The 22,676-nt window shown below is 39.8% G+C and overlaps 1 protein-coding gene across 5 annotated transcripts in view; it reads left to right on the top strand.

Moving 5' to 3' along the window:
* Nucleotides 1-22,676, top strand: part of MLIP (muscular LMNA interacting protein) — a 115,755-nt gene that overhangs the window by 42,533 nt on the left and 50,546 nt on the right. For all 5 annotated transcript variants that reach the window (XM_064447899.1, XM_064447898.1, XM_064447900.1 and 2 more), the window contains exons 2-5: nt 6,079-6,237; nt 8,234-8,602; nt 14,170-15,798; nt 20,421-20,492. In XM_064447899.1, coding sequence (XP_064303969.1) covers nt 6,079-6,237; nt 8,234-8,602; nt 14,170-15,798; nt 20,421-20,492 — 2,229 coding nt within the window. The remainder of the gene's footprint in view (nt 1-6,078; nt 6,238-8,233; nt 8,603-14,169; nt 15,799-20,420; nt 20,493-22,676) is intronic.

Here is a 22,676-nt window from a genome sequence, read left to right as displayed (position 1 = left end):
TCTGATTGATCCACACAGTGAAATGAACCCAGGACAGATGGAGGGAGACGGTGATTACCTGCTGAGGGAGTAGCTGGAGGCAGGCTGGGTGTGGGACCGCCAAGCTGGAGGTTTGTGCATGGGTGATGGACTAGAGCAGCTTGGGATGTTACAACAGAGGTCTTTTTAGCTTGGAAAATGTTGCTTCATAGGAGATTTAGCAGACTGGAGCAAATAAGGGCTTAAAGGGTGTACTGACATCCCAGAATATGATTTAAAGACCTAGGTCACCTTAGGGTCTAATGTTTTATGATCATTTAGTTAAAGTGCATTTAATTAAATCAATTAAACATAACAAGCAAGGTATTATACTCCCCTTTTGCAAAGGAAGAAATTAAAGGTTATCTTTACTTACTTTTCACCATGCTTAGCTGCATATGTGTAGACCAGCATGAAAGACCAATTAGAGTTGTATAGTCTGCTGGGCTGAAGAGCTAATTAAAATTATTGGTGAAAAGAAACACTTCAACTGAATGAGCTCTTGCATGTTAATAATAGATTACAATTTTATACCTTTATTCATTTGCTCTTTCTAGTGCTTTACACACATTAATTTTCAAAAGATATTAGTCTGTGTGAGAGTTTTAGTGTTTGCTGCTTTACTGAAAGAAGGAAAAATGATTTGCTGAAGGTGATACAATGGGCACATCACAAGGGCATGGAGAAGTTCCTGGACCACAGCTGTAGGTGGGAATTTTGGTACAAACTTCAGCTGGGCTGTAATTTTAGCCTGGACTTTTGTAGTGGATTTAGCTTTTCCCCTGAAGTCTCACAGATATGAAGTTGGTGTTCAGATGATCTTCTGCTGCTGTTTGTAAAAGGTTTTAGATAAGCTAGAGCTGATATTACACAATAATCAACTAATCCATATTAGGTGACTGTGATTGCTATAGTAAGTCAGGATATGAAGATATGCTGAAGGTTCCTTCATCTCTCTAACTGATCATTTAATCCTTAGTAGACTAGCCTTGTTCTCTGTCTTGAGGAGGAGACAATGGCTCTTCTGTGGTTTGACTTCAGTCTGAACACAGAAAAGGAGTTTAAGGAGAGGTTACACAACCCAGGCCATGTTTTCACATGGGCCCCCTCGCTGGCTGGGTGAGCAGCTTTAGCTGTGCTCTGTGTGTTGGAGCTATATTTATCACGCAGGAATTGCAGGCATGTGAATTTGTGCTCTGACCAAAACAGCGCATTAGTCAACATGTTTGTATGGTATGATGCACATGCTTGTTATTTTGCTATTATTTATGCATATATTTCCTTTTTTGTCCTTTAAACAAATAAATAAATAGCATCAAAAGTGTGTACTTGATATTTCAGGAGTGAGGTTTTCTCAGGGTGATGTTTTATTAGCAAAATGACTTACATTAGCAAATCAGTAGTAGAAGTGGTAATGTGAACCAGCATATTAATTTTCACTTTAGCAATCTGTATGCCAGAAGGAAATGCTGGGAAGCAATCACTGACAATGGGACCTCAATTTAAATTACAAAATAGGCATGATGTTGAATGTATATAGAGCATATGAGAGATGGAATAGAAGTGTTCACTTGTCTTCAGAAGATAACTGAGACAATAAAAATGTGCTCTACAAGTAAGGACTGTAGAAGCTGTGGTAATGAAAAAAATAATTAATACAATTTAAGTGACTATCCCTGGGGCAGTTGTAAATTGATCGTATTAAATATTCAACAAACCTGTTTGTAAACTGATGACATAGGAAGTCATGGAAGTTATCTAGAATAAGTTTCTCCTTTTGAAACTATTCGGCAATGTATTATGCAGCAGCCTGTAGCCCCCAATGGATATTCAAATTATAGAGTTTAATATAAATAACCTTTATATTCTTCAAAGAACTAAATAACATGAAAGGATGCAATTAAAACCAATCAATTATTTAATTGTGCACAAAGTTGATTATATAATATAAACCAGAATTCATTAGTATTAACTTGAATAGATGTTGCATATGGTATTTTTCTGCCACCCTAACTCTATTCATTAAGAGGAATTACGGCAGCAGGGAATGTATGGCATTGAGGTCCTTCTGCTGTTACTATTGGGTCTAAAGAAAAGATGATAATCTGCAAGAAAGTTTCACATATATATTTATACACATTTGAATTTTAAGGTTATTTCGCTATTATTTACCTCTACATGTCAGAATGGCTTTTAATAGATGTAATTAAATGCTGAAAGTCCATCCTGTTAATTTCTTTCAGTTCTTCAAGGATAGAAACCTGAGCCAGAGAGATAGTGTAAATGAGAAGAGTGTATGAAAAAGGGTGCAAAAATCCTTTCTCTACCTTAAAAAAAAGTATGCAATCATTCCTTCTACTTCACACTGTCCAAATAAAACTTTAATTTTAAAATGTCAAAGTAGTTTTACTTATTTTTTGAAATCTGTAAAATGAAAACAACCACTTAAAAGATATTTTTAAACAAGAGTTTTTTCTCTTTTGTTTTTCCCAGTTGAAACATTTGGGTTTTGTTACCATTCTTGTGATAATTGCTCATTGTCTAGGTTTCTGTGATGGAGCCTAGATTGTATGACCAGTTTTACCTGCTAAAAGTTCCTGTTTCCCACTTACTATGAGTGAACATAAGCAGAGAACATTCCTCCACATAGCCTCACACAGTATTTGCCAACTTAAAACTTTCTAAAATGCAGTAATTCTATTTGCTGGTTTATACTTTCTAAACTCCAGGAAAAATAAAATACACTAGAGGAATACAAATAATACCATGCTTCAATAGCACCTTCCACCTGGAAAATATTTTATCTTCCACATCTTTATACGTGTTTTCCAATCTTAGTTTTAGCTTGCAAGCAATTTTGATGGTTATTTCCACAATGTGTGTAGGCCAAATAGAACAAGGTTTTCTTCATGTATGTCATGGTTTAGCCCCAGTCGGCAACCCAGCACCACGCAGCCGCTCGCTCACTCCCCCCTGGTGGGACGGGGGAGAGAATCGGAAGAGTAAAAGTGAGGCAACTCGTGGTTTGAGATAAAGACAGTTTAACAGGTAGAGCAAAAGCTGCGCGTGGAAGCAAAGCAAAACAAGGAATTTATTCGCTACTTCCCATGGGCAGGCAGGGGTTCAGCCATCTCCAGGAAAGCAGGGCTCCATCACACGTAACGGTAACTTGGGAAGACAAACGCCATCACTCCCAATGTGCCCCCTTCCTTCTTCTTCCCCCCAGCTTTATATACTGAGTGTGATGCCATATGGTATGGGATATCCCTTGGGTCAGTTTGGGTCAGCTGTCCCAGCTGTGTCCCCTCCCAGCTTCTTGTGCACCCGGCAGAGCACGGGGAGCTGAAAAAGTCCTTGCCTCTGTGTAAGCGCTGCTTAGCAACAACTAAAACATCCCCACATTATCACCACTGTTTCTAGCAAAAATCCAAAATATAGCCCCATACTAGCTACTACGAAGACATTTAACTCTATCCCAGCTGAAACCAAGACAATGTATTATTCTTTATTTTTCACCAAACCAATAAGATCGGAAGTGCAGGGTAAGACACAGTGCAGAGGTAGGTGCTGGCAAGATCTCCCCATTACTATGCAATGGTCTGGAGCCTCATAACTTGGCTTTTTGTTTGTATTTCCTCGTTACAAATATGCAGATAAAGTACTGGACGTTTACCAATGACAGCACTTTTGACTGAAATTTTCTATTAATCTGTTTGTGTGGGGCTTGCTATTTGTACAATTTTTCTTTTTCTTTTATAAGGAATATTTTGTGCTCTGACACAAGAAAACTCACTGATACAAAACAACTCATGTCAAGTGTCAAACAAGAGCATGTGAAGAGGGTGAGGTAGAGGGGGGAAATGCTAGTAAAGATGACCGAGGTAGCCAGAGTCACTGACTGCACTTCCTAGTTAGAAAAAGAAGGTGAAAGCACAGCTGTAGACCTGCAGGAAAGCGAAGGCCTTCTCTAGCTGATTTCAGTGTGGACCCAGGTGCTGTGTAAGACTGTAATGGACAGTGTCAGCTGTACAGAAATCACTAATCCTAATAGCACAGGTGCTCCTGCCTGTGTGCAGGTAATCCTGCTTCCTGAAGAGCACCTCTGGATACAGCAGATGCTCGGGTGGAGGCTGCATCCCTGGCTGCATTGTAGGGACTGATGGCTGCTCACTAGTGAGTACATCCTTGAGTACTACTGATATTATTCTGCTGAATGTATCAGGAGCAAGGACTAAGTGTTTAATGTGACGGCTGTCAGTATCTTAAAATTGTATTGCTCCTCTATGAAAAGCAATGATCAGACTCAGGTACCTTGGCTGATGAGAGAAGGACAGAGCTATGTTGCTTCTCCCTCACACAAAATAACATTCAGAGGTCCTGGTGTGGTGGAGCAGTTAGCAGCCACCCTTTTGCTACTGATTCGGGCCACGCATCGTTTACTCTGGTGCTTGGCCACTTGCGTGAAGTGAAGGTGGGGGAGGAAAGTAGGAGACAACCTTGTCCCTGCACCCTTGCAGTGCACACCTCTAACTGGGTAGCAAGCCTGCAGTGTAATGTAAGCTACTTGCATGAGTTTGTGAATATAAAAGCCCATTTTCAGAACTGAGGTGTCTGCCATTTATTCAGATTTTTCATTTTCAAACATCAAAACACTTTATTCTTTCAGAATTAGAGGTGGACACATGGAAATTTATTCTGGGTGTGTACGAGAGCAGAGTTCTCCTAAATTGTAGAGAAAACAGCAGTTGGCAGTGTTTGTATAAATAACCTGCCTCTGTTTTGCTCAAGCCCTCCAGGAGACAGCTGTCAGTGGAAGTAACTAATATTTGCTTAGATTTTTTAAAAACTGGAAATCTGTGTCTATTGTTTTTAATGTTCCAGCCACGAGAAGAATGAGTCATGGGACTGTATTCTATAATCCCACTCCGTTCCGTAATTGCTATTTACTTACGGATGCAAATTACAGAGAAGCATGTGAGAGCCATAGCTCTTCAATTTGTTTCACTTTAAACAAGTAAGAAAAAAAAAAAGTCAAAGCAATGGTCCTGTTTTTCACTATGATTCAATGCAATTAAAGGTTTCTGCATATTAGAATTCACTGAAAACAAAATTAATTGCTGTAAACTTTAAATCCAATGATAAAACAAGGGAAAAATCTCCACATTCCATAGTTCTGAATCAGAAAGAAGGATTTGCTAAACCAACAAGTAGTGGGAAATCAGCATATCAGGTTCAGTGGTTTGGGATGTGGTTCTCTCTACTTACTTTGCCAAGGCCTTTGGAGTTCCTCTCCCTGATTTCTGGCAAAGCAACAGAGTTTTACCATGGTGTGGACTTCTTTTTCCTGTCCAGTATCTCCTGTGAAGGAGATGGAAGTGATGGGAGAGCACTGTCATAAAACTGAATATTTAGGTGAAAGTGTCTTCTCTTAGTGCATTCAGGCCATATGTACATGGTCTTAGCAAGCTGGGGAGGGAGAAACGAGAAGACAGACACAGAATTAGTTGATGGCTCAATGGCCCAAAGAAAATGGGAGAAAATCCTTTCCTTGAATCAGAATTCATCCCAAATGTTGTTCAGAATTGGCTGCATTTGAGTTAGAAAAGGTAAAGCATGCTTTGTTTTCTTTTTGCAGAGCAAAGGTTCTTCCAATTTGTTATAAGTTGTTAAACAAATACTCTAGGGGGCATATTATGTTCAGATACATTGTTGTTCTACTGAAGTGGAGTTAAACAAAGATAAAAGCAGCCTTGAAATCAATTGAATATGGTTTTCTGTTCCTGGAAAATGGAAAGAATGACAAATTATTGAACAATTTTTCTCCTGTTTGCTGTGCCACACCATTAGGATATAGAGGATATTGACAGTTATAATCAAGGCAGTATTCTGTCTGTTAAAAAAGTCCTTAAGATACAACGACCTGTTAAAAAGACCCCAATGACTACTATAGTTAATAATAGACTTGTAAATTATGTAGACAAAGTAACTAATGTTATTTCAACTCTGATAAAAATAATTTTTATTTGGACAAAAAATTTTAACAAATTTTGTGTTTTGTAGGTGACTTCTCAAGAATCTGGAGCCAAACCACTGACCTTCACATTCATACCATCCATTGGAAGACTTCCAACTCATTTTGAGGTTGTAGATGTCTCGAAGTTCCTTGTAACAATTCCAGATGACCCAAAGGATCTGAGCAATCAAGAAATTATACATAAGGTAGATTTTTGTTTGCACTAATTTTTCCATACTTTCAAATGATACAGAAAAGTCTGTCCTAAGCATCGCTGAACTGAATCTCTTTCCCTTGAACTGTTTCTTGGCTTGCGCTTCATTTTAATTACCAAGCCTATCAGAGGTGCAGAATTGTTGCACAAGAGAAGGCTGATATCTGCTCAATAGAGTGTTTTGCCTTTGGCAGAGTTTGTATTGGAAGCAAACCCTTGCCCACCTCAACACTGTCCTCTGTCAGTCATTGAAAGGCTACATCCTTGGCAGGCGACGGTGGATTCCTTCCTGATCTTCATGGGAGCAAGGGTAGTGTGTGAGGAGTGTTATCACAGGGGACTTGACCAAAAGTTGGCCACTGGATCCTGGTTTCAGCAAATGCCAGTGCTGTCACTTCCAGCAAAGGTGCCAATCCTTTTCACAGCCGTGTAGTAACGCATCAAAGTGAAGCTTGCTTTTTGTTCTTGAAAGCTTGTCGCTGCAATTTCCCGTGACAATGAAGCAAGCAGCACAACATTCCTGGTCCTCCTGCCTTTAACCAGCCCATAGTGTTTGTTATTCCTTTCCTGCCTCACAACACTTACAGCCTCTTATTTTATTCCATGCTGTTTGAGAGTAAACTGGAAACCCTGGATTAATATTAATGCTTATGGTGATTCTTCTCTTGTGTAACAGCTCCTTCCCTGGGACATTGCTGGGGCTGCAGTTGTCGGTGCTAACCAACTTTTTGCAGGAGTTCACAGTCCTCTGACCTGAGCATGTTCCAGCATTTTCAGTGGCCTATCTGACTAAAGAAGGGGCTGGTCAGGGCAGAGGATGGGCATGTTTGAAGAGACATGCACTGGAATATTATCCTCAGGATGTCCAATTCATAAGTTACATTTCCAGCCACTCGGTATTGGTTTTGCTGTAAGTAGTGCTCTGGGTAAGGTAGAATCAGGTATTCCTGAACTCTGCCTCCCTCTATTTTTCTGTAGGAAGAGAAAAATTCCCTGGAAGGTGATGCAGTAATAAGGCCTTCATAGCGCTCTGAATGTCTAAAATGTCTAGAACCTGATGGATATTTAAAAAAAACAACGAACCAACATCAGATAATGAAAATAACACCTCCAAAGTCATACTGCTGGTATCTCCCTTTATGGCTCAATATTTTTTTAAAGAACTGAGTTCCAGGGCCTTGTGGAGTGGCAGTGGACATTTGTCATTACTGTATTCCTCAAGCAGGATTCAAGTATGAGCCCCATCTACAGGCTTTCTTTTGCAGTACACAATACTTCTGTTCTTTTACCTGATTCCTCCTTCAAGAGAAATAAGATTTACCATAGCAGTTTTGGTCATGTATGTGTCATATGCCCAGCTTGCACTACTCATGCTCTCATCCAAAGCATGCTTGAGAAGTTACATACTGGAAGTGGAAATTGCAAAAAATACGAAGAACAATTGTGGTCTGTGCTGAGCAGCTTGAACATACAGTAAAGCTCTCTGACCTCAGATTCTGTCTGCTCTCTTCAGAGAATCCCCTGGCTTAAAGGCCTTTGTTTCTTCATTAATATGTATAGGTTTTGTCCCAGATTTGTCTGTCAGACTCCTCTGAGGAGCATTGTCTGCTCCCATGGATCCCACAGTCGGGATGCCTTCCCATCGTGTCTGGCATAGTCTGGTCTGACAGCTCATTCGGCTTGACTGCACCCTCCTTTTCGGTTCCCGCGCCAGTCCCGGGCTCGGGCCATCGCTGTGCTGAGAGTCCCCTGTTGCTCTGTGAGTCGCTGGGAAGGCAGTCCCTGCAGCATCGTCTGGGGGGCTGGAAGCAGGGGGCTCCCTGGGGAGCTGGTTTCTGCTGGGTGCTCATGCCCAGGTTCTTCATTCACCCTCTGCACTTCTGGTAGCGCAGTGCCAGCCACCACTGCAAGCCAAAATTACTTTGCATTTTGGGGAACACAAATAAAATGCAGCTAATTGGGATTTTTTTTCCTTGTATCTTTTGCAGTCTAATACAGTCTCTGATGAGCTGGCCTTAAAGAGCAGGGCCAGACAAGATTGTGTGTCTGCCATCCATACAGACAGCAGCCGAACAGCTTTTCAGTCCCCAGGGTGTAACTTGAGCAAAGGAGAAATGCAGGAGAATGACCTTTTTAAGGCTGAGTTTATCCTGATTACGGACTCCGGTGATGAAGATGAAGTAGCTGCTGCCTCGAACAACGTTCATCTGCCTTCCAATGGCTGCGGTCCCATCAGCGCTCAGTTGCTGGCCATGTCCCACATTTCCCCTGTCACCGGGGAAGGGAAACCTCCTGGCAATGGGCATGTTCCAGGTGCTGCACTTTCCCACACCACTGCTGATCTGCAAAAACATCAGGTAAACTGCTCTTTAAATTCTAGAGCGTGCTTTCTAAGCTTTGAGGACATGGATGCTGAGTCAGTTTGTAAGGCAGCTTGGCCAATTTGTTCTTTAATTAGCATTGTTGTTGACCATTCCTGTAATGTTGGGACTCTAGGGAGTTGTCTGAACCCTTCTAACTTAACTGCCTTTCCCGATGGCTCTGGTGTGTAAATGGAGCAGGTACTGCAGAGCTATTATTCTTTACTTTAAGAGCAGGTCAACATGACAGCAAGTTAATCAGAAGGTGTAGATTCCTAGCTAGTCTAGATTGGCTAAGGTTGTTGAAATCAATGGAGCCTGTAGGTCGTTTCAATTATTAGCATCAGAGTTCCTAGGCCTATTTTTTTCTCAGCACCCACTGCAGCCCTTTATGCTAGAGAAAGAAGCTGTAAAAATCCTGTTATTCTGATTGTTAGTTAACACTGACTTTGCACAGGTGTAATGAACTAATGAAATTTAAAGGTCCATTTTATGTTGATCTTTATAAGGCATATTTATTGACTTATTGAAATTTTAAATTGCCAATGGAAGAACTAAAAAAGCATCTTTGAAATGTTTAATTTTCAAAATGCATCAATCACTTTTACTGCATGAAAAGTTAATATCTGTCATCTTGGAAAGAGCACTCATAGTTTTCAAGTGATGTATTTGCAGTGAAAAACTCTACCTTTAGTAAAACAGCAACATCCTCCTCACATGGAATAAATTTAGACATTTTGACCTCAACAGGGTTTCATTCAGTTGAAAATGCCATTCTTCATCGATAATTTTAGAAAAAGTTGAGCATGGCTACTTGTTCTCTGAAAATGAATAGGACTTCCTATCTGGTGTTGAAATACTCGTGCTACTCAATTTTTCATCAAATTCAGTATCAATTTTTGACTGAGAAAGTTGTGCATAAGAAATCCAATCTGGTTTGGGATTTACAGCATTATAAAATATTCATTTCTTCCAAGAAACTTCCAGTGAAGTTAGTGAGAATTTTACCTGAGGAAGGTGTAAAGGCATAGATAATTCTATGTATGGGAAGTAGTTTGTAAAAGAATAATTGTCCTAGGGAAATACAGATTTAGTTGAGCACTGTTCAGTATGCAGATTCTGCCAGGCTTACCTGGTTGGTTTCTTTAAAAGCTATTACAAAAATTGGGTGGATTTTTTGTAAGACTATGCAGAAAAATTCATATGCGTATTCATTGATTTTCACTGATGTTTTGATTCTTCTTTGGTGTTTCCTTGGGCATCACTCTTTCTGGCTCACTGTCTAATGAAGTATAATCAGTTCAGAAATGAAGGAAAATTACAAAATTATTAAGTAGATGCATTATTTATCTGTTGGTAGACTTCCTATGTAAAGAATTCCATATAGGGGCTGCCTTGTTAGTTCTAAGATTATAATGGAAGTATCATGTTCCACTTAAGAGTTCTTATATATAGTATTATGGGTTTCCTGTCAGAGATGAGAAAAACAAGAACCAGCATTGGGGACTATTGTGTAGTACAGAGGATCACTTTAACTGAACCAGAGGGCTCCCTCAGCTTCATTCATTTCTCACTTTTTTTATATTAAAGAAAAAAAAAAAAAAAAGAAAAAGCATTGAAAAGGTGGAAGCTTCTATTGTTCTTTGAGGTGTCAAGGTCCTGACTGATGTTGGAAAATGCTATGCCATATTCAAAGCCTGAAAAAATAGTTTTAAAAAAATCAGCGATTCTGGTTTTCTGGTCATATTTAGAACTTTTTGGTGAACTGTGCTTTTTATTTTTTAAATGTTAAAGAGAGTCTAGTTATGAGAGAGAGAAGCAAACTGATTCCTGTCCTTGGCATTGCACCCTTTGGAGTGTGGGGGATGTGTCTGCTCCCCTGAATGCCAGGACATTAGCTCAGGTTGGAAAAACTTCTTGATTCACTGGGGGGGATCAATAGCCAGAAGGCTTTTTTAGCTAGTCAGTCACTTGGCATTCCTCTGGCTGGTGCCTGTCATCTGGTTTAGCTTTTCCAGGCAACTCTGTCAAGGGTCCCTACAAGTTCCTGCCATGACCAGGAAGAATGCACTTGTCTTGTTGGGAGAAACTGGACTGTTCTGAATGACACCTCTATTAATTGGGTCTCAGCTTGCAGGATGACTTACTGTGCTGTTCCCAGAGATTTTGTCAAGTTTTCCAGAGTCTTCAGTGCTTCTTTTTGGCTTTCAGGTTGCAGGCTGTGGTAGGTAATTTACTCTATTTTTTCCTGTCTATAATCAAATTCTAATGAGATCAAAGCATAGTTAACTGCCTCCAAGACCAAGTCTTCATCAAGCCACATCCTTTCTCAGATATGATTTCTGCTTTTTGGGCTCTCCATTTGACACACTCTTTCCCTTTTCCTATTTGACCAGCACATCTCTCAGGGCCGTGCTGGTATAAGTAACCACATTTTTTTTGCCCTTCCAAAACAATGTGATCTTGCCAGAAAGCCCACTTGCCTTGTGTCCAGCTTGGCTTTGCCATTTCAAACATGCAGAAGGTCTCCGGGGCAAGACTCAATACTAAGATTAAGACCTCTTTGATATTTCTGGGATCATCATCTATGAGGCAACAAGATCTTTTGCAAGTTCCTTGATCCCTTCATGCCAAGGTAACCTTGCCACCTATTTCAACCTCCTTTATATGTTTTTGGGAAATGTATATCTGAGGTGCTCCTGAGAAGAGAATAAGGCTTGCAGTTGAATCACAGACCAAAGGAACACAAATCTACTTCTGTCACTCACTTCATCTACACTAATCTAGTACAACTACAGGAGTGTCTTAAACCAGTAGAGAAATTGAACTGATCAATGGAAGTTGTTATTTCTCATCTACTGGCACTGGTGAGGCTGCACCTGTAAAACCATGCTCAGTTTGGTGGTCCCTCACCACCAAATTCAAAAGAGATGTTAAGAAGGGAATGGAATAGGAGTCCAGCACAAAGCCGGGGCTGGGGCACACTAGCTTTATTGATTCCCACCAAGAGGCAGTCAAGAAGGTATCTAGGAACAGCCCACAACTACCTGAAAGGCAGTTACAGAGATGACAGAGCCAAACTCTTCTCTGCAGTGGCGAGACAGCAATAGCTGCAAATTGAAGTGTGGGAGATCCCAGCTGGACATCTGAAGAAGCTTCCTCACTGGGAGGTGGTGCAGTGCTGACACAGGCTGCCAGGGGTTGCTGGAGTCACCTCCGTTAGGGGCTTTAGAGAGGTGGTGAGACACAGCCGCAGCTGACCTGATCTGCTGGTGTTGGTGAGAGCCCTGTTTTGAGTAGGAGGCTGGACTAGATGACCTCAAGGAGCCACTTCCAACCAACTTTTATATGATTCTCTGATCCTGTAAATAAGAGGGTGATAATCTATAGATGTAGTTAACACTGTATACAATAGCAAAATCTTTTCAGAAAACTGGAATAATAGCTCAGTTAGCTCAGCGTATAAATGTTCAGTGGTGTTCAAACCAGAAGACTACAGCAAAATATCTTTATCATACTTGCAGGAGTTACCTGCAAAAAGAGTTGCATCTGTTACCATGAACATTTTCCTAGCTGCTTATAAATCTTTCTTATTAAGTTTTAACTAATTAGAAGTCATTGCCCATCTTGCTCTTTATTACGGAGTTTCATATTTGTTCCTCATTTTGTTTTAATCTGTTGTCTTTGTAAGGGAAATTTATCTATTCTATTTTGAAATACAGAGATTTTATTTGCCAGTTTTGTTTTGGTAGTTGATCAACTCATTATTAAATTCATCAGGCTTCTCCAAATTATCAGATATATTACCATGCTGCTTTTTAACCTGTTAAATGATTTTCTGTTTTGTGACATACTTAGCAACAATTTTTCATAATGCTTAATTATTGGTAAATTATTCTCAATTTCCAGTATTTTTTCTTATTCCTAATTAGCAGGTTTTTTAATGAGAGTCATAATTTCTTAATCCAATAGGATACATGGTATCATGGGCATTAATTTTTACATTCTAACATTTGCACTGTATACATCCATTGGCTTTCCACTTCGAAATGGGGCATCTCAACACTCATATAAAATAAGGGGAAGTTAGTGTGGTTGTAAAGGCATTCTAATGATCAGTGTTTATTTCTATAAATCCAGGCTTTTCTGATGGTATCTTATACAGAAAATATCTTCAGTTTACAGGGCTTGCTATTTGTTTGGTATAATTTAGCAAGAAGAGATCACTTTCTTTTGTTATACAGGCTGATAGGATTCTGCTGTGCATATTTAGCCCATATTTAGCATATTAGGTATAGTTTAGCCTTTTAAAGCCTGTAAGTCTTGCTCTCCTGTCACAGCTTCTTCCAGCACGCTTCTTCAAGCTCTCACTTGAAAATTATATGTTTTGTACTTATTTTTGTTTTGTGACGTATCAGTACTATATGATATAATAATAATAATAATTCCTCTCTCTTATGGGGAAGTTATACGGATTAAAAAATAGAATTCATAAACTGAGCCAAAGCCATGTGCATGTTGTGTAGGTAGAAACTGGATGCTATAATTGTCGTTTATAGAACTGCTTAATCTTTTCAGTGTATTCGACAATAGGTGTTCTTATATTTAGATGAAGTTTGTAGGGATTAAAGTCGATTTCCCTGCTTTCAAACTGCTCAGTCAAAAGTTAGGTGATAATTTGTAGCCTTTTGGCTTTACAGCTGACTTGGCTCACTATTTCATCCTGATTTATTTTATTCATATTGTGTATATCCCAGTTTTTAATTTCAGTATTATAATAACTTGGAAGATTTTGAGAGAATTTCTTTCTTTCGAAGCATAAAACTGTATAAAAGGTTGATAATATACTTGTATGCTCTAATTAGTTTTGACAAATCCTAATTAGAATAGACCTAAGAAAAAAGGATCTCATGAAAGAGCTCATTACTGGTTTATTAGTGTATTGTAAGACTGTGGAGAAGGGGATAAGGACTCTTACATGCCTGGAAACTGACAAATGCACTGCTCTGTGAATGACAGGAAAAGTGAAAACCAAACTATGTCTGATTTAAGTAGTTCTGAGCAAATTTCTTGTTCTGAAATCACAGTGCTGGAGAAGGTGTTGTTTACTGAATGTGAAAATGAGTACTTGACTTGCATCTCATTTACAGAAAGGCTACTTTCCACTGAACTGGTAAAGTGAGATGGGACAATATTGCAATTTTCTCACTTTCTGTTGCATTTGTGTAATATGAATGACATCATATGATTCTGGATGCTGATGGCACAACTGTCTTGAGTTTTACCTAAAATGAAAAATACTGTAGCCTTGAAGCTTGTTTATGTCAACAAAACTGAGGTCTCGTAAAAATAAAGTAAATCACAACTTGTCTGCATTCAGTCACCTCCCCTGAGAGCTGTATCCATCAGGCTGTATCCCTGAGTTTGACAGCCCTGTGCTTTTAACCCACAGAGCAGTACTGAGGGAAACACTATATGCATGACCATAGGACTGAAATGTGGGGTGCTTAACAGTTCCACAGGTTCCACCTATATTAACATTTCTGTTTTTCTTTTTTCTCCAGTTAATTTCTACTCTTTCCACCTCTGATCATCTTTCCTCTAAACCACCTGCTGTCCACTTAATTTCTCCAACTAATCAGAAAGTAGTGTGTGGTGCCAAGGTTAACCTGAATCAAGCCTCTTCGCTGGAAGACTCCCGTAACAACTGTCAGTCAGCAACCGGGTTTTCTAAGCAAGATTCATCTCCCTACTTTCAGTCTGCTTCCCATAGTTCACCCCCCTCCATGTCTAAAATATCTTCTTCTGCATCAGATAGTTGTTACTCCACTCCTCGAATTTATGATAACCTGCAAAAAACAAGTCTCTATACCCCTGGCTGTGTTTGCAGAATGGGAGACTTTACCACATACTCCATTCCAGCAAAGAGCCTGAGTCTTTCCCCTGATCCTCCATGTTCAGCTGAAATTCAAGGATCTTCAGCTCAGCTTTTATCCCCCAGTTCTTCCAAAAGATTGAATGTTTTATCTCCTGTCCCTGTGCATATAAGAACACATTCATTATCTCCTACCCCTAAACCTTTGTCTCCACCCTCTCTTTATGGCTCCTCTTCAACCATATGTAGTATAAATGAGCCTTGCACACAAATGTCATCTAGGGGAAATTTAGCAAAGTCAGGAGTCAGATCCCCTCTGCCAACTAGACTTACCCTCTTAACTGCTATTTTGAGATCAGGCTCTTCTCAGCAAAGACCACTTTCCCCTGCTTCTTGTCCCACGTTTTGTCCTAACTCCCTTTGTTCCTCAACACTTGCAATAGATCAAAAGTCCAAAACAACTCCCCCAACCCCCAACAAATCTGTTTCAAGTCCTCCTATAAGGCCAGATTCTCCCAGCAGAGAGGAATATTATCTTTCAGGATGGGCTCGGCATCCACCTTTACCCTCCAAGCCTCATCCCACCTCTAGAGCGAGATCCCTTTCTCCTAAAAAGCACTTTCCAGTCAGAACGCTTTCTCCAGATTTCCGAAGTCCTCTGTCATCCCCTGTCTCCTCCCATAGGAAATCAGTTGCCTCTCCAGGTTTGCAGTCTACACTGCCTCCTCTGCATGCCCCAGCACCCTTTTCCCTCTCACACCCTACCTCTCCTTCTCCAGAAGGGCTGCAGTATGCTGCCTCCAGGTCCTGGGTACCTCAGAAGTCTCAAAGAGTACACACTTACTCACCCATCTTTACCTGCCGGTCATATCCTTTGCTTTCTTCTACCAGTCTTAGTAGTGTATTTTCCCCCACCCTAGAAAACCACTCATCTCCTTCCCCAAGTCTTTTGCATTCAGCTTCTAGTTCTAAATCAGATTCATCCCAAACATCTGTTCAGGAGATGAGTGTCTCCTCTCCTACCCCTTCAAGTGTCTCAAAGCAGTGGTATCATTCACAGCCTTATTTTACACTACCGGTTCCACAATCTGGTAATATTAATTCCCATCCACTGCAGCTTAATTCTTCATCGGTGCACACAAATTATAGGTCTAATTCCTCCTCTCCAAGACCTGAACAATCTGCCACCTCACTGGTGGTAAAATGCAGATCTCCTGTCTCAGACAAGCCACCAGGCACACTGCCATCAAGATCCAGAGAGCTGACTTCACCACAATCTTTTTCCCTGCCTCCTGACCACGAAAACATCAAACCCAAGGTACCCTTGGTGCATGCTTATTTTCTAATTGTTCTTTGTCCCTGTAGGAAAGTCACATCTGTGTTGCACAATGCTAGTAAAATAAATGAGCTGTGGAAAAACTGTTTAAAAAGGAACTGTTTTTGTACTGATAGTGAAGATAGCAAACACTAAATCTTGCCTTATTGAATTGCTAGCAATGTGCTCTTTATTATAGGGGAAAATGCTGTAGGAATCCTTTAGCATAAAAATAAAACGCTTTATTCATGAGTGGGAGGAGATACTACTGAAGATAGATTTGTGTCCAGTGGCTTGTATATACATTTGGTGTACTTATTTTTGAAGCTTACTTAAGACACTGGTGTGCCAAAAATAAACCATAAAACATGTTCTATACACCCCATACTAACTTAAATCCACATGTATTGCAATTAAAGTAATAGAGGTATGGTGGTCTTAGGTGCAGGGCTGAGCTAGAAGCAGCTTAATCTGATTGATGTGAACTGGCTGTTCAGTGGCTGTTTCCCAAGCACTCCATCCCACCTGTCCTTCCCACTCCCCAGAAGGCTGCACTCACCCCAGCAGTTCTGCAGCTCTCTGGGACCAGCCTAGAGGCACAGCTGAGCTAAGCCTGAGCAAGGGCTATGTGGCCAACAGCCAGTGAGGGAAGACAAGGACAGTCTCCTGCTTCTTCCCTTTCATTGGTACACCTCTCATCTTGTTGTGCTAGACAGAGGTCAAGGGGAAAAAAAAGCCAAGCTTCCTACACGTGGGCTACTGCAAATATGAAAGTCTCACACTTGATGATGGATTGGCCAAGGTCCTGCTGTTGGTCATCCACCCAAAGGCGGGAGAGTCCCAGCAGAGTGAGAATAAGCAGTGATGTTGATTGCTGCAGGAGTGCTTGGAAGCCAGTCATACTGTAAACCTAAAGATAAATCTCAGGAATGGGAAGGGGAAGGAAAGAAAAGCTGATCAAAAAACATGCAGCAGGTAGGTCAAACCAAAAGGAACTGCTATGCAAAGAGCAAGAGCTGGTGGTGGAAGACATTAGAGCTGCAGAAGCCTTCCAGCCTCTTTTATCTTATATTTGCACTCCATAGTTCCTTTGTGCCTCCTCTTGCTGATATCTGAGCTCTGCCCATCACAGAAAGGCTATCATAGCTTATTGATTTATTTGTTCACAGCACAAAATTACAGCCTGGTCTGCCAGATCAAGTTGTGTCAGATGTGTTCCTAACAGCTTGGCCATGGCAGGGGTGACCTGAACTGCTTGGAAAATGTTAATTGAAAATGAGAGGTTTAAATCAGCACAAAGCAGCATTTGTCATGAATGGTTCTTTTAAAAACCCAAACAACCCAAGAGGAACCTTTGTGCCAAACACAGCTGTACAGTGTCGCTACACCCTGTCAGTGTTACTTAATGAAACAAAAAGATAAATGAAATTGTAGAAATTCCAAGAAAAAAGCCCCTGAGACAAAACTGGAAGGCACGACTGAGCCTGCAGATTGCAAAGCAGTTGCAGTTTCTGCTAGTCAGTGCAACGTGCCCTGTGAGAGTCTCTGGTGGTAAGGAAATTCTCTGCTTGTGACACAGAGCTATTGCCTGGGTTTATATCTGCAGAATTTATTAGACCCTTTCTGTCCTCCCTACTGTCCCTTTTCCTGCTAATTCTGCTTTACCAGGTGATATGGTGGCACTTTTGAAACTGCCCCACTACCCCACTGAGACTGAGAGAGTGTCCACCAGTTTAACAGACTCGGACCATTAGTCTGGTGCAATTTTTAATCATGAAGACTAAGCTGGCTCCACTGGGGATGTGGAAGATCTGAAATCTCTAAATCAAATGCAGCTGGGTGTTCAGTGCAAGAAAGTTCTCTTGTGGCTTTAAAACGTGAGGCTGAGACTTCATTTACTGTTAATGATAGTGTGCATTCAACACCCCCCTTTCCTCCTGCTTTCATTTATTTCCATACCTTGTTTACAGCACAGCTCAATGAAGTTGCTGATGTGTTAATGGTACCAGTCTTTCTGATAACACTCCAGACTCAAATCTCAGTATATTTCCAGAGAAAAAAGGAAAAGATTGAAGAGAGATAACATTAACATCCTAGGCAGCATTTAGGTTTCTTTAGTAACAATCAGCTCGACTTCAGATCTAGACAAAAAGCAGGTTGCGCCATCTGATGACTGTTGCTGCATGACAAAATTTTTGCATGGATGGATGGGCTAGGTGAATATCAAGGGAAAAGCACAACATCTAGAATTGCTTGGCTTTGGCATGTATGATTTTGCAACCTTGATGTTGCTTCAACAGTGGTTGAAGCAACGTTAAGACATATATTAAACCACCACCTATTAAACTGGAATTTTGACATTAGATGTACTTTTCAATATTCACATAAAACTATTTCATAGCATGATATCAAAGCAATCATGCAAAAAGGATTCTTTAATGGAGAGCTTTTATATGTCTATGCCTATGTATGCACCAATTCATGCAAGTCAAAGAATAACCTATGAACTTATTTAACTGTTTGCATTTGCATATACAAACACATGTGCTTTCCCATGCTTTATATATTTCTCTTTATGCTCATAAATGATTTAAAGATATGACTGTTTTGCAAAGTGAATATAAACATAAATCCGCAGATCAGTGTGAACTGTAGGTGACCACAGGAAATAAAACCCCTCTCTCCCTGGACTTTACAGACACTTTTACAGTGTCCTGATGGACCTAATACAGCAAAAGAAACAGTAGGATGGAGTGGAGACAGATAAAATTGCTGATTCTGCTGTAACAGATTAGAATAAAACCTTCTGGCTGTTGTTTGAAAATTCTTTGCAGTGGTTTGGTGGGGTATCATTCCTACTTATGCTTTGATTTTTCCTATTTCGATGTAGCACAGGAATGCATGTAGATCTACCCCAAACAGCTACGGAACAAACTAACTGTAGCACCACAGAGCTCAGCACAGCTGCAAAACATACCACAAAGCAGGAAATATTCCCCATGGGGAGCTCTACACTCTCATGGTTAGTCACTGATTTTAATGCTTTACAGGTATGTGTCTAGCACAATTTGCAATGCCCTCTGGGTGCCCTAGGTGGTCATTTCAGCAAGAAAAGTATGATATTTCCCCAAAACTCCCCAGCCTGATATTTTCCCAAGGTTTGATATTGCAGTTGGTTTCCTTCTGACTGGATCATGGTGCTGGCCAGCAGACCTAACTGTCCATGGCTATGTCCATGGCTAAATACTGCTAGATTCCTATGAACAAGATTATTAAATGTATTTAGGCATCGAAGAACAATTTTAAGTAATGCGAACTAAACTGTCGAGAATCATATTCATATAGATGAGAAACTGAAAGACTTCTACTCATCTCAGATGCTGTAACAATAGCACATTGCTCACAGGTCCTACAGCATCTGGAAGTGATTAAAGCACATTAAAGCAGTTTAGAAACTTTTACACTTTAACAGCTTGACATGTCTTTGTTTAGTTCATATACCAGTACAACTAACTTCAAAGTGGTCACAGTATTCTTGTCATGTAAGATGCCCATCTCATCATATGTAGAAGCCCATGGGCTAGTGAAGACATTGCACTTCATTTACATGTTCAATTATATAATTTTCTTGACTGAATATCAATTATAAGCAAACAAGGAAACATTTTGTGGATATGCCAATTTTAATATTTGGAATTTTGGTCTTCCATCCACTTCAGTGAGCAATATTTTATGTCTTATCTGCATATAGATTTTGTATATACGCAAATATATATATGAACTTACACACATTTATAGCAGTGTTGCTGTCTAAATGTTCAAAGGGCAAGATTCAACCCACATAACTTTTGACATTTGAAAGTTAGATATCCAAACACAGCTTGGGCAATTATATTACACCTAATGAAGAGAATATGGTATATGTACAAGATGATTTTATTTTACCTTTCTAGGTGCCTATTTTGGGATGAGACAAATTGTTCCGCAGAAATGCCTATGACTATAAAAGGCATTAGTTTTGACTGAAACAATTAGATGGCAGACATCCAAGTTAGAATCACTAAATCTCTCATAAATCACTACCACCCCCCGAAAAAAAAAGTGCATTTCCGGTGTTTGCATTCATCTGCTTTGTCAGACTGTTCATTCAATATGATTATTATGATTACTGACTTCTTGAATGTCTGTCAGTCTCCAACTTCTGACTAAGAAGTATAAGTAAAGTTGAGAGCAAACATAGTAACATGTCTAGAAAGAATTAAATGGTGGCATCCTACAATATTTCAAGAGAGGTGCAAGGATGATATAAGTTTCTCTTATCTGAATTAAAATTTTGGCCCCTCTGCTGTCATCAATCAAGACTTTTATGAGATATAAAGAAAAGAAAAAAGTGACAAAAGAACGACCCAAAGTACAGCATGCTGCTCAGCCTGTTATCTCATAATCACCAATATTCACTGCTGCAGACAGCAGGACATTAAAAAACCTAGGTGATACATAGGCATTGTGTTGTTGCAACGTGTCTGCAAGACAATTGGAATTGTCTTTCATTCTGTTGTACCTTTCCCCTCTCTCTCCCCCACCCTGTTTTATGTCTCTTCCTGCTTTCTGGTTTACCATTTTAGCAGTACAAGATCAAGACAAGCTACAAGGCATTTGCAGCAATCCCTACAAACACATTACTTATGGAACAGAAGGTTAGTGTTTGCTCAAAGACATGGGAATTGCGTTGTATATTTGAGACTGTTCAACTTTATGTACATATTCTGACATTTCTGTGGGGGATATTGCAGAATGTAAGCTCTGGGAACTAAGTGCTCAGCATTATAATTTCAACCATTTTTCAGGGTCAACTACTTTCCACTGAAGATCAAAGCCTTCACTAATCTGAATTTCTGCAAATAAATTCACTGAAAAAAAAATGTCCTAAAGGAATTTCCATTTATGGTAACACCTCAAAGTCTGTTTTGTTATAGGAAAGTGTCTGGAGCACTGTTATTCTGGGACCTACCAATCAGTAGGTCTTGGTCAGTTAATGGTTATTCAATGGCTATGCTAATACCTGTAAATTTAACATCCCAAGATATGCAAATTTGACCAGCCGTATTGTTAAACAGTGAGAATGGTCCTGGCCATTGCACTGGCCTCTGTTATCTACCATTCTCCCAAACAACTTCCCTGAGCACTTCAATAGTTAGCATGGGCCAGGGGTCCATTCCGTGTGTAGTCTGGGGTAACAGTCCTTTTCTGGTAGGGTGCTAGATCCAAAGAACAATCTTCAGTGCATTCATTTACTACTAAAGACACAGCCAGTAAAGGCTGGGTTGTATAGTCTTTATTTAGATAATACAACTTTGGAAGTCAATTGAAAAATTAAATTTTGTATGAGGGATTCAAAGTAGCCACCAAAGTCTATTTTTAAAAAACTTTTTCCAAAATAGTTTTGCACAAAAGAATAGCCCCCTAAGTTTAACAAAAATTTTCTATGACGAGCAATGAGCTAAGTGTCTTATATGTTTAAAGACATGCTTAATCACTCTGACATACAGTTTATAGCTTTATAATAAAAATATTTCCATTCAGGACCTAGTTCAGGAACTTAGCCTCTGATTAATTTTTGTAAGATTAAGCATACCTAACTATGCGCTGAAATATGTAGTCACATACACAGCTCAGCTGATTTCAGTAGAAGTTTGCAGACCCTAAAGAGATTGGAGAGGGTGAACTTGACTATGTAAAAATTTTGAAGATGATAATTTTGTCCTTGAAATATTACTGATTGTGGTCTAGTAGTTATCAGTTAACTGCTATAAGTAAGTTGTTTTTTTTTTTTTTTTAAAAAAAGAGACATTTCTTTCTTCTCCAATGTTCTTTTAAATCTGAATGATTTTTTTTAATCATTTGCATAAAACCTGATCCTTCCCTTACTTAAATCTTGACTGTACTAATGAAGGTTATGTCTGCTTTAGCATGCAATGTGGCCCAATAGAAACGGCTCTGTAGAGGAAAATAGCTGATGCAGGGGATCCTATATCCCTACAGAATGTATTTTTAGAGGGTTTTGTTCGGGTAGAGTGCCTGTTAGTCGCTAGAAACATTTGGTGGACTCCTGAAGTGCCACTTCATGGTTGACTTAATCTGAAAGGCATCCAGTTTGTGCACTCCAAGACTGCACCATTCTGCAAACCAAGTAGGTAGGTGACTTTGAGCAGGGTATTTACTCTAAGAGCACACTCCTGATGTGAACTTGTGGGTTAATGTCAGCCGTCTGATTGCACTTTTTCAGAAGAAAGGAGATTCCTTTTGACGGTGTTGCTGATGCTTTCTGGGGCATTGACTCACAACCTGCACGTTACTTATCCCCAGTACATAAAACTGAATTTTATGATCTAATGCCAGTATCTGTAGAAAAAGTAATGACTCAAGAGATATCTGCGTTTAGATAGACTTTTGGTTATTCACCACTTTATTGAAATGCTAGCCTTGGTGTATCCTTCACTAGCGAAAGCACAGTCATGTAAAACTAATAAGAAATCAATTTTCTGCTACAGGAGTTGCCTTCAGGAGAGGCTCTTGACTAATTTAGTTTGTAAACTGTATGTTTCAGCATGGCCTGGCTACATGCTTTCTCTCATCTTGGGAATTATGGATAATAATCTCCTATTGAACTGTACCAGCAGTTAATTATAGTGCTCCTAAGCTAGTCCTGTTGTGTTAGCTGACGTGCATTTAGAGTATAGATCTTAAAGGAAGCATGACAGAGTCACATGGCACACACAGGCCCCGTTGTACCAAGCCCTAATATCCAAGTATTCTCAAAAATATCGGGGATGGAACTAGGAAGGAACTCATGCGATGTTGTAGCTCAGTGACAGTAATTA

This window comes from Phalacrocorax carbo, chromosome 3 (genome assembly GCF_963921805.1).
Source record: "Phalacrocorax carbo chromosome 3, bPhaCar2.1, whole genome shotgun sequence".
Taxonomy (NCBI): Eukaryota; Metazoa; Chordata; class Aves; order Suliformes; family Phalacrocoracidae; genus Phalacrocorax; species Phalacrocorax carbo.
The sequence above is the reverse complement of the archived record's forward strand: the minus strand, read 5'-3'. Positions and strand labels throughout refer to the sequence as shown.